This window comes from Mesoplodon densirostris, chromosome 10, assembly GCF_025265405.1.
Source record: "Mesoplodon densirostris isolate mMesDen1 chromosome 10, mMesDen1 primary haplotype, whole genome shotgun sequence".
Taxonomy (NCBI): Eukaryota; Metazoa; Chordata; class Mammalia; order Artiodactyla; family Ziphiidae; genus Mesoplodon; species Mesoplodon densirostris.
Window position 1 is genome coordinate 39,415,266 of NC_082670.1, and position 14,206 is coordinate 39,429,471.

At 49.4% G+C, this 14,206-nt stretch overlaps 1 protein-coding gene across 6 annotated transcripts in view; it reads right to left on the reverse strand.

Annotated features, from left to right (window-relative positions):
- The window catches only part of ANKS1A (ankyrin repeat and sterile alpha motif domain containing 1A), a 190,301-nt gene that overhangs the window by 28,967 nt on the left and 147,128 nt on the right, over positions 1-14,206 (reverse strand). For all 6 annotated transcript variants that reach the window (XM_060109437.1, XM_060109439.1, XM_060109436.1 and 3 more), the window contains one exon: positions 2,724-2,790. In XM_060109437.1, coding sequence (XP_059965420.1) covers positions 2,724-2,790 — 67 coding nt within the window. The remainder of the gene's footprint in view (positions 1-2,723; positions 2,791-14,206) is intronic.

Sequence of the window (14,206 nt, forward strand, 5' to 3'; positions counted from 1 at the left end):
AACGTGCTGGGAGGCACCTGCATCCCAACAGGCTGGCCCTGGTGAAGAAGGGGCTCTGTGTGCTGGGAGATCAGGCCCCTAGAGGAGCCTGCATTTAACAGCTACTCCACAGCTAAACGGCTGGCTTCAGCAAGAGAAAGTCAAGCGTTCTCTTCTGCCGGCTAGACAGAACAGGTCTTTGATGACAGCAGCCAGAGTGGCCCAGGCCAGGGGGAAGGCTCGCCCTCCCTGGACTCCTGACAGTGGGATGAGTTGTAAAACATGCCTGTCGAGGATACGGGTAACCAGCTCCAGAGCTGGCCACTCGGAGGCCCACAGCCCAAAAGAAGAGTGAGATCCAAGTGCCACATTGGGGCACTTCAGGACACAACCCGCTGCAAAACCAGTCACACCAGGCAATCCCATGCTTAGTTAAGGGCTGCTGGCTGGCACGCCTGCTCCTCCTCCCAGGATGGAACCCCACAGCCCAGGTCTCTTCTCCTAGATCCAGAAGCCCAAGGACAACATGAACTCTGACAATGATCATTCAGAATAAACAAGAAATCTGCTCTGGTCTGAGCTGAAGGCTGGTGTTCCCCGAGGTCCTGGGGAGACCCCCCTCCCAACCCATCAGACAGAAGACAGAGGTCACAGGCAGGCCTGAGCCCACGCTCTCCATCCTTCACAGCCTGGCCGCCATGCAGATACTGCGAGCTGGGACTCTGCAGCACGGGTGGACACACCCTCTGCTCACGGCCACCTTCCTGTGCCTGCCCTCGACTTTCCTAAGCTGGGGTATGGAGGATGGCTCAACTCAATGCTGCTAAAACAAAACTGTGTGCTGGGATCCAGAAACCTAGGGGGGTAGCTGGACCAACTCTTGCCATTCACATGAGTTCGTGGGGGGCGAGGATTGGAAAGTGGGGCCCACAGGGCAAGGAAAGGGTTCAGTGTCACCAGCTCCAAGGAGAAGGGCTCTTCCAGAAGAGTGTTTTCCAGAAGGGCTGCCACATCTCCTGTTTTATCAAAGCCAGGAGGTAATGGCCTGATTCTGCCCCAATCTCTCAAGCACATGCAACTGATGTAGGCTCCTCAGACGCAGAGGGGTACAGGGAAGCAGAAAGCAGCCTCAACTGAGCTGACTGCATCAGACCCATACCTGCTGCCCCTAAAGCACATGGCAACAGTGTTTGTCTCGGTCCTGAACATCTATTCCCAACAAACACACGCTCTTGGTAAAAGCCTGCAAACCACAACAGAAGGAAAGCTCCCCGGCAAGTGCCTGGAAAGAGAGCCACAAACTCTTAGCCAGAAGAGTCACTTGTGCAGACCCTCAGCATAATCCAAGACTGGCAAAGATGAACCCAACCCAACCGGACCCTCTCTGCTAGAGCCCAGGGAAACAGGGCTGAAGGAGCCCAGTGAGAAAAAGGGTGGAGGGAGACAAGGCAGGAGGGCAGACGCCCCTCCTCTCCAGGTTTGTCGATATGAGGAAGTAATCATTTCCTGGAGAAAAATGAGCATAACTACTATTTACTGAGTACCTCTTTAGCTCAAGTGTTTGTATATATTACTCATTCTTAACAAACATAAGAGAGAAGTACTATATCCAAATGTTGCAGATGGGAAACCACGGGCTCGGAGGGAGTAAGCGACTCGCCCTGGACACAAAGGCATCTAGAATCAGGATTTGAACCAGGGCTGTGGCTCCAGAGCCCATGCTCTCTCCACAAGCCCCATGGCCTCAGCAGCACCTTTCTCCCTGACGTGCACACTTGCCCCCATCCCTCAGACTTCCTGCCAGGGCCAGAGGCCCATGGAGGAACTAGAGGTGTCACTCAGGGCTTACAGGTCAATCCTGGATGGAGCCTCCGGAGTGAACAAGGAAGCCACCCCTTCAGGGCAGAGAGGCACTTCCCCAATAAGGGGGAGAGGCCAGGCTCCCAAGCTGCTTTCAGCCCAGATGCACTGGTGGCAGTTCTGTCTTCAGATGCTTGGGGGAGGGGGTGCAACAGGTGCTCTGGGAGGCACCTTTAAGATGTCACCTCACCTGAGCAAGTAACACAACCATAATTCTATTACCAAGAAAAACAGCTCAGGTATGGCCTCCCTAGTTCCTTTGTTTCAAACAAAGGAAACAGAGGCAGGCCTCACCTGTAGGGCTTCGAGATGAAAAGAATACCCCAAGTAACAGTGATTTGAAGTAAAAATGATGAGTGCCTAAGTAAATGGAAAAGTGGAGAAACAGACACAAGGAGGAAACAGCAGAGCCAACCCTTCCAGGCGATGCAAGCTAAACAGTCCAACCCAGTGCTCGGCCGCTGCCACGGATCAGGTGAACGAAAGCCACGTGCCCATGAAGAGGTAATGCCAGAGCCGCCTGGGAAGCTGGGAGACCAACACGAGGAGCACTCCACATTAAGCCAATCAGAGAAAGCCTACATTTATGAAAACAATGATGAATAAGTGACAATCGTTCACTTTTTATAAAAGCGCTTCCTAATAGGCTAAAATTCAATTTGTATACTTCTCCCTCCACTATGTAAAAGGAGTCATGGCTCCTAAAATAACAGCTAGATGGGCTGTGTGGACACATGAGATTCCGAATTGTAAGTGAGTGACGTGGTCTGAGGCTGACTTCTCTCACCCCTGAAATGTCTGTCTTCTGCGTCAGAGAAAAACCTGAGATGGAAGGGACCCAGAGGGCGGTGTTCCACGGGGAAAATGGCTGCTTGGTACCATACCTGAGATCTTCTGCTGTTCCTGAGAAAAGTCGATCCCTTCTCCAATAGAGCTCATGATCTTCTCAATCTGAGATGGAAGAAAAGAGGAACAAAAAGGAAAGGCTGTCAGGCTCGAGTCAAACATTGCCAGCTCACCGTCAGCGCACACACCGGGGTAGGCCTCCGGGTCTCTTCCAGACAATGCCAAGGTCCAGCATCAACCTGCAAGGTTTCAGAGCTCACGGCGCTCAGATCAAGAAAGGCTCTTCTCTGGCCACAGCCCTGTAGGGTCTAAAGACGAGCTCTGAAGGGAGTGAGCGAGTAACAATCGGAGCTCAGCTGCTGGAAACGCCCAAGAGCCTCCCTTCCAAGGCAATTTATATGTCAGTCCCCCCACCCTCCAGCTCTTCCAGACCCAGCAGAAACTGGGCAGAGGGTACAAGAGCAGGCCAGTGCTGGCACCCTTCACTGCTCATGCTAGAATCTAAATTCCATGAGGGCAGAGGCTTTGCCAGCTTTGTTCCATGCTATACCCCCAGCGCCTAGAGCAGTGCCTGGCAATTTGTAAGCATTCAACAGATAACTGCTACTGCATGATCGCCAGCTCTGAGGTGTGGAGACATTTTCTAGAGCAACTGAATGGGCACATAACGCTGAATGGAGGATCATTTGATCCCTGGAGGCCGGCAGTCCTGGATGCAGCTCTGCATTCAGGGGAGAAGAGGTGCAGATACTTGTCCTTCCTCTGGACCACAGCAGAGAGAGCTGGTCTCAAAGCATCCAAATGTCCCCAGCATTGCCCCCTGTATGGACCACCTGTCCCAGCCATCTGGCTTTGGTCACCCTGGGCCAGATCTAAGCCCCCTGCTCCTGGAAACCTGGCCGGGGCAGACCCAGACAGCGAGGAGGAGCCCCCCCAACCCCAACTGGGTTGCAGTGATAATGAGCTCATTCACTGCTCTTTTTCTAAAGAAAGGAAAAGAGGACCTTTTGTACCAGGGCTTGGATGTTTTTTCCTCTAAGTGCAAGTAAGGAGCCTCAGGTCTGACAATCAGAAAAATAACAGCTCTCCAGCCAGCCTCCAGCTGGCAGGCAAAGGCAGCACATTTGACACCCGGCAGAACAACACAGGGTAAGCACCACCTCTCCCCTGGCAGCCGGGAGCACAGGAAGGTCTTTTCCTCTAGCAGTCACCTAACTGCTTGTTAATGCACACTGCGAACTCCATCCCTGAGCTCAGCAAAAGCAAAGGAAACAACACATCTGACCCGTGCAGCAAACAGAGGGTGTGCCTCGACTTATCGGCCGGCAGCCCAGAGGCCGGCATCAGAAGCAGGCAGTGCCTCGGCAGGCCTGCAGTGCCCCTTACAGAAAAGGCCCCCTCCCTCCAGCCCTCCCCAGAGCATCCCTTTCTCTGGCCCTGCCCATTTCAGGTGTAACGACCCAGCCAGCCAGGAGGGTACTTCCTCCCCCATCCCCCGGAAACGCCACAGTGTTGCATCCATAAAATCGGGGGTGGATACTGCCTCCCATAAAGGACTGTGTGGATTAAAAGTATCCCGTACATAGGCATCTGGCCGAAGACCTGGCTCATAGTAGATGATCAATAAAAGGTTAGCTTGCTTCCCACTTCCCCTCTGTTGTCCACAGTGCTCCAACCTAGTAAAACTTATTTTTAAAGTTTTAAAACATATTTTTACTTGTATTTATTTTTTGACACAAAACTCAAAACAGGCAAAAGATTATTCAGAGAAAAGTCTCCTTCCTACCCCGGTCTCCCAGCTGCCTATAGTTCTTCTCTCTGGAGGCAACCAGTATAACCAGCTTCTCAAGTATCCCTCAGATCTATTTGCAAGTAAGCAAATATATGAATGTATTCCACCACCCTGCATACTGACATGCTGTTCTGCATCTTGGTTTTTCCACTTAATAATGCATCTTGGAGTTCTTGCCACAGTTCATAAAGAACATTTTTTTTTTTTTAATGGATGAGGTATAGTCATCCTGTGTAAGGCTATATGATAATTTATTTAACCAGTCTTCGGACGGGCACGTGTGGAGTTTCCAATCTTTTCTCATTCTAAACAGTGCTACAATGAATACTGTTTCACATACATCTTTGAAGCCAGGTGCAAGGATATCTGTAAGATATCCTAGTGATTTCTTGAGAGTCCTTCCAGGCACAGAATCTTGAGTTAGCAGCAGGGACCTCACAGGTCATATAATCCCGACTCCCACACCATGTCCAATTCTGCTAAAGACCTTCCAGAGATGGGGCACTTGCTAACTCTCCCAGTCAGTTCACCCTATTTGCATAAAGTACCAAGTTATAACGTTTGTCTTTCTACAGATTTAAATGTTTTTTCTAACTTCATCTCCTCTTCCACAGGAAAGGCTTAGGGATATGCGAAGACAGCTCTTACCTTCCAGATGAACACTCCCCCACCACCAGGCTGCAAGGCCCAACCTGGCATTAAATGGCACACCAGTCATTACATTCAGATTTCAGAAGCCTCAAAGCTGGGCAAAGAGCAGGCACTCCACAGGTATCTGTTGATGTGCCTTCTTTTTCTTTTCTGCATTTATAGGAGAAAAGTAGGGTGCTTGAGGTGAGGAAACTTTTTCTTACATGGGGGGGTTGGGTCCTTATCCCTGGAATGGCTCTACCAGCCTTTGGATCCCTCCTCCAGGCCAAAGCGGGTAAATGTGGGAGAATCACCACTGCAAGCACCAGGACAGATGGAATCAAGCATGTTTTATCTGCCATTCTTCTCCCTGGGCCTGGCTCATGGTAAAAGAGGCAACTGACAGACAGACAGACAAAGAGCAGTTTACATTTACTTAGAGCCAACAATGAAAAGCTGTTTTCCCAAGGCCACACAGTGTGTCAGGGTGGGAAAAACTGAAATGGAAGGTGACTCCAAGGTGTCTTTTGAAATAAAGTCAAGCCCTACATTATATATTTCATTATCATCATAATCACCAAACACCCAAAGCCCTGGCTGGCCTGTCCAATCAGTATCTCCTGGCTGCTCAACCCATGACATTTTGCCAAAGGACCTTTGGAAGTCAGAGTGAGCAGAGCTGGACACGCTGCTGCTCCTCTGCTGCTGCTGCTTCTCTGCTCCGTTCCCTCCTGCTTGCCCCAGGGATCACCCTCAGGTGAAAAGCTCAGCTTCCACAGCCCCCTGGGTGCTTCAGCCTGCAGGCCAGCTGGGAACTGCTAGCCGGGGAACTCTCAGAACCAATGTCATCCAAACTAGAAAGTGTGTTTTGTTTTCTGTGAACCCTAGTAGCCAAGTCCAGCTGAGAAGATTCTAGTTTATAGAGGAACTGAGAGCTCTCCAACAGCTCGCAACCCAGGACCCCTTCCAGCCTTGGTGAAAGCACAGGGCTAGGAAGGGAAGTGGCAGTGAAGCGGGCCTGCGTGGGCAGACTGGCAGGTCCCCACCCAGCCCCTCAGCCAGTCCGTGGACACAGGGAGGAGCGGGACCTCATCACCTCCCCCTGCCACACTCCCGGGACCCAGAACCAGCGAAGGGGGAATATGGTCATTTCAGTCTAGACACAGAGGAGCGGTCATAGCAGACAGATAACGTTCTGATCTACACACTTTGTGTAGTTTAACCATTTAGGCTTGAGTTAAAAAACAATTTGACTAGGCTGCTTTCCCAGAAACATTCTGCATCTCAGGGGAACGTCAGGGGAAGAGGCAGGTGGAATGTAGCAGAAGGGAACAGTTCAACATTCTCTTCTTCTTCTATTGTTTGGGATCCATGACATTTTTGGAGAGAGATGGGAAATGGCCATGCTTTAATACTGCACTTCGGGACTTCCCTGACGGTCCAGTGGTTGAGACTTTGCCTTCCAATGCAGGGGGTGCAGGTTGGATCCCTGGTAGGCGAGCTGGGGTCCTGCATGCCTTGGGGCCAAAAAACCATAAAAGCACAGAACAGAAGCAGTATTGTGGCAAATTCAATAAAGACTTAAAAAAATGGTCCACATCAAAAAATCTTAAAAAAAAAATACTGTGCTTCACAGGAACTCTATAGAGAGCTCATATTTGTGTTTAGTAAAGCCTGAAAGTTATCACCATAATGGATTCATCTCTTCAAAAAATGCTTGGACATATTCCATTTTCTGCAAGTATTCAGAATTATTCCATTCAGACTTTTTTCTTCCCCTACCAGGGCTGTATAAAACGTGTTCCCTGTATGGCTAAAAACAGAACCAAAACCAAACACTAGAAATCCTGCCACTGAGGCCCTCTGCCATCTGCTTGTTAGGAACACAGGATCCCGGATGCCCACAGGCTGGCAACGGGAAGTGACATTCTATATCCAGAGAGGCTCCACTCTGGTCACCATAACCTGGCTGCCAGGAGCAACTCAGATCACACTAGGCTTTTCCATGGACACTGGGAGTCATGGGGGCAGTGGGGAGAAGACAGCTGCTGCGGGGAGAAATACCTCCTTAGGTTCTGATGGGTCTTCTGTGCCCCAGGAAGTGCGCTGGATAAAGGCGGTCCAAGTAGAACCACAGCCTCAGTGCAACATGGCTCTGAGGCCCGTGGGGAGCCTCCCTCCTACGAGGTGGTATGAGTTAGAAGCAATGGGCATTTTCAGGGGCTCTCACTGCAAAAATATCAGGGGAACAGGAATCAGTCTGGTCATAAGCTGAGGCCTGAGAGGAGAAAGGGAAAGAGACTGACTTTCTCCAACCTTCTTTTGGGGCAAATGGGAACCTGAAGGGAGATGTTTCTGGAATTGACTGGCAACTGAATTCGGTGCCTGACGTCAGACACTCCCCCCCACCCCCTTTTGCTGCCTGCGGAGCTATCAGCCCCCGAGGACCCTGCCACCAGACAGAAAACACAGCAGTCCCGTTGGGCCTGTACCACCAGGGCTGGAGACACCGTCTACCTCTCCTTCTCTGCCCTCAACACTTAATACTTTACTGGCCCAGAAACACACTGTGCTTGCACTGTAACTTCCCGATTAGCTGTTTTATGGTGTGTCCCAGAGACACTATAGGACCAATAAAGGTAAGAACCCCGTTTCATACTGTTTCTTTAAGAGGCCACATGGTGACTTGCACAGAGCTGGCACATGGAGGGGCTGGGTAACAAACAAGTTACCATTTGTTAAATGCCCAGGCCAGGCTAGTCACCTCACTGATACAGTAAGAGGGGAAAGGCAGCCAACACTCTGAACCCCAGTCTGGATTCTCTAACTCCCCTTCCCTCCGCATTTTTATCTTTTTCCAACCTCCCTGGGTTGCTGGCACAGTGACCTCACACCCCACGACTACCAGCTGGCCCTTTCTCTCAACAGTCCCTCAGAGCCTTGACTCACTGCCAAGGAAACGTGTCATCCCATTTTTCAGGTGAGGATGCTGAAGCGCTACCCCACAGCTAGATGCCCAGCCCCCAGCTGATGGCACTGCTCTCAGTGGGGGGGCTGAGCCTGCTCTCCGGCGGGGACCAGGGGGCAGACCCTCTCCCCAGGGCCAGACAGCCTGGCTTGGACAGCGCCCCCCATTCCCAGGAGCCCAGGCCGAGCCCTCGCCTCCTCGACCTCCCCAGAGGCCCCAAGCCCCTGCCCTCAGGTGACCGATGACACCGGAGGTGGCCCCTCGGCTGTGCAGGGCACCCTGATGCTGCTGACAGCTGCCTCCCAGGCCCAGCGAGCACATAAGAATTCATCACCATCTCTGTCTTCTGCGGCTCAGCGGCCGACAGGCACTCCTCAGCCTAGAGTGGGCTTTGATTCCCCACATTTGAAAAAGGGTCACCGACCAGGGTCTGAGTTATTTGTTCCCTCTCCCCGCAGACTGAATTGCACAAGGCGTGGGGAAAGACAAAGATGGATTGACGTAAATTATTTGTCCTGATTTTCTAACCTTGTCAACTGCGTTTATAGGAGAGGGACATGGTGGGGGGAGGGGAGAAGACAGCAGGGGATGAATACAGATCTGCCAGCGGGCTCAGGGCTGTCCCTTCCGAGGCAGCTCCACTAACAGTGAGTCACTTCTTTTCCACAGAGCAAGGTTAGTCTCAGTCTCATGGGGTTGGGGGGACCTTGGATCTTTACCATATTTATTGTTGTATCCCCATTTGAATCCCCTTTACGCTGCCACCTTCCTTCTCAATCCCCCTTTTCCTAAGAGACTGGGAGACCACAGAGCTGTTTTGTTTCAAAAGTCTCTGTCCTTCTGTCTCTGACACAGGCTCAAAAGAAAGCCCGAGGTGTGCTTGCCCCAGGCTACGCTGGCTGAGATTGGAAGCCCGTGACCTCAGTCTAAGTCTCTAACTCCCCTTCTCCCTCCTCATTTTTATCGTTCCCATACCTCTTAAGTGGCTGATACCGGCCTTGCTCCCCAAAGCATCGCACACCCCACAACTACCTGCTGGCCCTTTCCTTGACTGATGCTTGTGTCCCAGACCTGCCACTTGGCAGAAAGTAGACGAGACCTGCCAAGTGACCTTCTCATTCTAGAACAGCCTACTATACAAGCACTCTTTAACTCAAAGCCCCAAGAAACTGCTGAAAGAAGAAAAAAAGTTGGGAGACCTAGATTCCAATTAACTTATTATTGCTGCCACGTAACTCTAGGTTATTCGCCAAGTACTGGCTTTAATAAGTGGGACAAGACTCTAAAAGATTAATGAGGATTATGTATTTGGGTTCTAGTCCAATTTACGCAATCTACTTTCTGTCCAGGAGCAGGCTTATTCGGGTGAGGAGGGTAGGAATGAAGAGGAAGCCACTCAGAAAGGCTGCAGTTCTCTCAAACACTGGGAAACCTGCCTCTTGGTCCTTCTTCAGTTTTGCTTTCACCACCAACAATTTCCAAGTAACCTTCCCTTGTTGGTCCTGTTCTTTCACAGCCTGAATTTCACTACAGTGTGCTGCACTGTTAGTATGGCTATGGATTAAAGTAGCCCAAAGAAAACACCCTAAGCGCTCACTCAGAATTGATTTCCTCAGCAGTGCGGCCGGAGAAAGAAAGGGGTCCTATATCCACTGGCTCCTCAAATTCTGCAGGGGAACACTTGCCTTGTAATACCAGTGGAGACAAATGTAAAATTTTGAGTACCAAATTATATATACTTAAGATGTTAAAAAAAATTATATATGCTTGACACAAATACACTACCAGTAACCATCAGATGCCCAGAGACTTTCTGCAGCCTGCCACTCCTAAGTATCTCTGAACTTGTGAAATAGGAAGAAGTTGGATAGATGAAGTTGATAGTGTCCCCCAAATTCATTTTAAAGCACTAGTTAAAATCTTTCAGATAAGCCTTACACAAAAGAGAACATAATGCACTGATTCCAGTATGTGCTCTAGTTTATATAAAGGTCTAGAATAGGCAGAACTAATATCCAGGATTGGGAAAATGTCAGAAGAGTAGTTGCTGGGGGGTGGGGAGGGGTAAAGATTGACTGGGAAGGGACACAAGGGAACTTCCTGTGGTGATAGTAATATTCCTGTATCTTGACAGGAATTTGGGTCACACAAACATATGCATTTATCAAAACTCAGGGAATAGTAGACTCAAGATTTATGCATTTTATTTGTATAAATCCCCACCCCCAAAACTATAAACAAATACCAAACTCTAGGTAATGATATACATGTTAAAATGTTTAGTGATGAAATGTACTGATGTTTGCAAGTTATTTTGAAATGCATCAAAATATAAAATGGATTTTATTTTATGGATAAAATGGATTTTATTTTATATTTTGATGGAATGGATAGATATGAGATAAAGCAAGTACAGCAAAATCGAAATGTAGAATCTAGGCTCTAGGTAGTGAATATATAGGCATTCGCTCACTATTCAAGTCTCTTTCAAGTTTTCTGTACATTAGAAGTTTTTCAGAATAAAATACTGGGACAAAAATCCCTTTTAGGATCAAATCCTTTAGAGAATAATAAATGGTAAGATCAATACTGGTTTGAGCTTCATCATTTGTAATGAACTCTGCTCAACATGCTAATAAGCAGAGACATGCCCAATAGGCAAAGGAAACAAAGAGAAAGGAATGTGGGAAAGCTGACTTCACCATTATTCTGAGTCAACTAAGCTTTCAGGGTTAAGGGCTCTCAGCCCCACTCCTCTGTGGTGTGGCCTTCTCTATTCTGGAACCCAGGCTAACCCCAGTCTTGACAGTCTGAAAACTCAATTATCAAAGTGTTCCCAGGGATGCACAGGCCCTGGGAAACTGGTTCATATAATCAGACTCAAAGGACACTGATCCCTCTGTGAGTTGCTTTAGCATGACAAGGAGCACGTTAGGACATCTGGCTAGTAGGATATATCCTCTACAGCACGGTCCCCAACCTTTTTGGCACCAGGGACTGGTTTTGTGGAAGACAAGTTTTCCACAGACTGGGGGTGGGGAGGGGTGGGGGGGTTCAGGCGGTAATGGGAGCGATGGGGGAGCAGCAGATGAAGCTTCACTCGCTCACCCACAGCTCACCTCCTGCTGTGCGGCCCCGGTTCCTAACAGGCCGTGGCCCAGGGGGTGGGGACCCCTGCTCTACAGCCTGAAATCAATAAAATGGGATCAAATCCACCCTCAGAATACTGTAAGGGCAAGGTGTGTGGACCATGCCAAGAGCTTATTCAATGATCCCTTGGGACTTCCCTGGTGGTCCAGTGGTTAAGAATCCGTCTTGCAATGCAGGGGACTCCAGTTCGACCCCTGGTCAGGGAACTAAGATCCCACATGCCACAGGGCAACTAAGCCCGCGTGCCTCAACGAGAGAACCCGCGTGCTGCAGCTACAGAGCCCACACGCCCTGGAGCCCGTGTGCCGCGACTAGAGAGAAGCCCACTAGAGAGAAGCCTGTGTGCCGCCACGAAAGATCCTGCATGCCGCAACGAAGATCCCATGTGCTGCAACTAAGACCTGATGCAGCCAAAGAAAAAAAAATTATCCCTTTCCTATTTCAGGAGGTCATCTTTCCTGAAAATCAAGTACAGGTGCTCACAGCAAGGTACCCATCCCCTTGGAAAGTACTTGGGATCAACACTGTTAAGACTCCAGCCTTCCAGGGTGGACAGGTTCCAGGGCTAAGTTCTCTCAGTCAGGTGCCGTGCATTGAGTACCCCGAGTGCCCTCCCGGCGATTCAGTTCATCCTCACAACCAGCTGGGGGGCAGGGGGGACTTCCTTGGTGGCGCAGTGGTTAAGAATCTGCGTGCCAATGCAGGGGACACAGGTTTGAGCCCTGGTCGGGGAAGATCCCACATACTGCGGAGCAACTAAGCCCATGCGCCACAACTACTGAGCCTGCGCTCTAGAGCCCACGAGCCACAACTACTGAGCCCATGTGCTGCAACTACTGAAGCCCGCACGCCTAGAGCCCATGCTCCACAACAAGAGAAGCCACCACAATGAGAAGCCAGCACACCACAACAAAGAGTAGCCCCCTGCTCGCAGCAAGAAAGACCACACACAGCAACGAAGACCCGATGCAGCCAAAGATAAATTAGAAAAAAAAAAAAAGTTCCTCCCACTTTAAAGAAGAGGAAACCAAACATCAGAAAAGTTAAATAACTTTTAACTTCAATAACATGATCACAGGAGTAGAAATATGTGGCCAGTGCCTGATTAATTATCTTCTTAATTCAGCTTATTTAGGGCCTAGCTTCTACTCTAGTAAAGCTCAGAGTAGAATTTCAAATATGTGGGACTGAGGACATTGGAAAGGCAGTGTACACTGATGGAAAGAATGAGAACTTTGAAATAAGAAACCTGAGTTCAAAATCCACTTTAAAAAAAGTCCACTTAATTAGCTGTGGAACCTTGGATAAGTCATTTAACATCTCTTTCAATTTCCCTTTCTATAAAATGTGAAAAAATTCCTTACTCATGCAATCATTGCTACAGGCAAATTACTTGACCTGTCTTCTTAAAGCCTCAGTTTCTTCCAAGGCAAAATGAAGGCCTGAACACGAGGTTCCGATAAAGATGTGAGACAGCACATAAAGAGTCTTAGTGAAGTGTTTGGCTCCCAAACAGAGCTCTAGTGAGGGATTAATTTATGATGACATGAGTTTGAGCAAGCTCCGCACCACCTAAAAGACATGGGCTTCGCTGGATGACACCATCCTAGAAGGAAAGATAAGGGTCTTGCTCCCATGAGCACAGATGGAGAGATCTGCTCCTTATCCAACAGCAGTGTCTGTCTGTCCCTGCTCCTGGGAGATCTGAGGCCCTGCCACAACCCCGGGCCCCAGCAGGAGGTACTAAAGTGCCTTCTTAAATTAAGTCCTTAGAAAACAGGGTTGAGCCTAAAAGTCATTTAGTTTTCACTCTGTAACCTACTTGAGCAGATGCAAGCCTTCCTTACACCAAGAAACACCTGCAGCCCTTGTAAAACCAGAGGCCAGGCGAAGGAGTCTGCACAGTCCCCCTCCATTGCTCATTTTAGCTTACAGAGCTTAGAAGGGGTTTGCCCTCATGATTCACATTCATCTGGTTCCAAAAGAAACAGAATTCTACCCAAAAAACAAGTTAATCAAAACCCAGATTCCTTTTTTTTTTTTTAAAGGACAGACCAGAGGGAAACGGCTTCCTTCTGGCAGAAAATATTTGGAACTTGCTGCGTGAACAATAGCTCACTTCCTGGATGCTCAGCTGGAGGCTGCTTCTCCATTCAGGACAAAAGTTTCATGTGAGGGAGGTGACGCCTTTCTACAAGGCAGCTCCTCAGCAGGAGCCCAGAGAACCCCGGACAATATCAAACAGAGGAGAGGCAGGAGAGGGGAGGGCTAGAAGCCTGGCGTGGGCACCATTCCCTCACCTTAGAGAAAGCTGGGGAAACAGGCGGAGGTTGTGGAATCCACACGGTCATCTGTGACAGGGCCAACACCCACCCTGCAAGTCTGTTAACAACTCAACTGACGGACCCTCAGTAACTAGCCCAACGCCAGCCATGTTCACAGCAGGCTGGAGTCTCCCAGGCACACCTGTGGGTCTTCCGCTTCCTCCCGCTGAGGGTTCCACTCATCGAGAACCAGTTGGGATCACTTCCAAAACTGTTTAAGATGGTTGTATTTGTTGATGGAAACAGAAAATTAAACATTACATAAGCGATGAAATAAGTGCAAAAAGCTGTTTCTGTGGCAACCTGGTAGATGCTTCGAAGAGACTCAATAACAGGATCATTTTTTAAAAATGTGCCCTTGTTCGTGCCCCGGTCTGGGAGGATCCCATATGCCGCGGAGCGGCTGGGCCCGTGAGCCATGGCCGCTGAGCCTGCGCGTCCGGAGCCTGCGCGTCCGGAGCCTGTGCTCCGCAACGGGGGAGGCCACAGCAGTGAGAGGCCCGCATACCGCAAAAAAAAAAAAAAAAAAAAAAAAAAAAAAAAATGTGCCCTTGAATTGTGTTGGAGAAATAAACCATAAAAATTTCTAAAAGGATTCTGTGCTCAGACTGCTTCACAAGTGGCCAAATTCTTGCTTTACTCTTAAGAAACTCAATC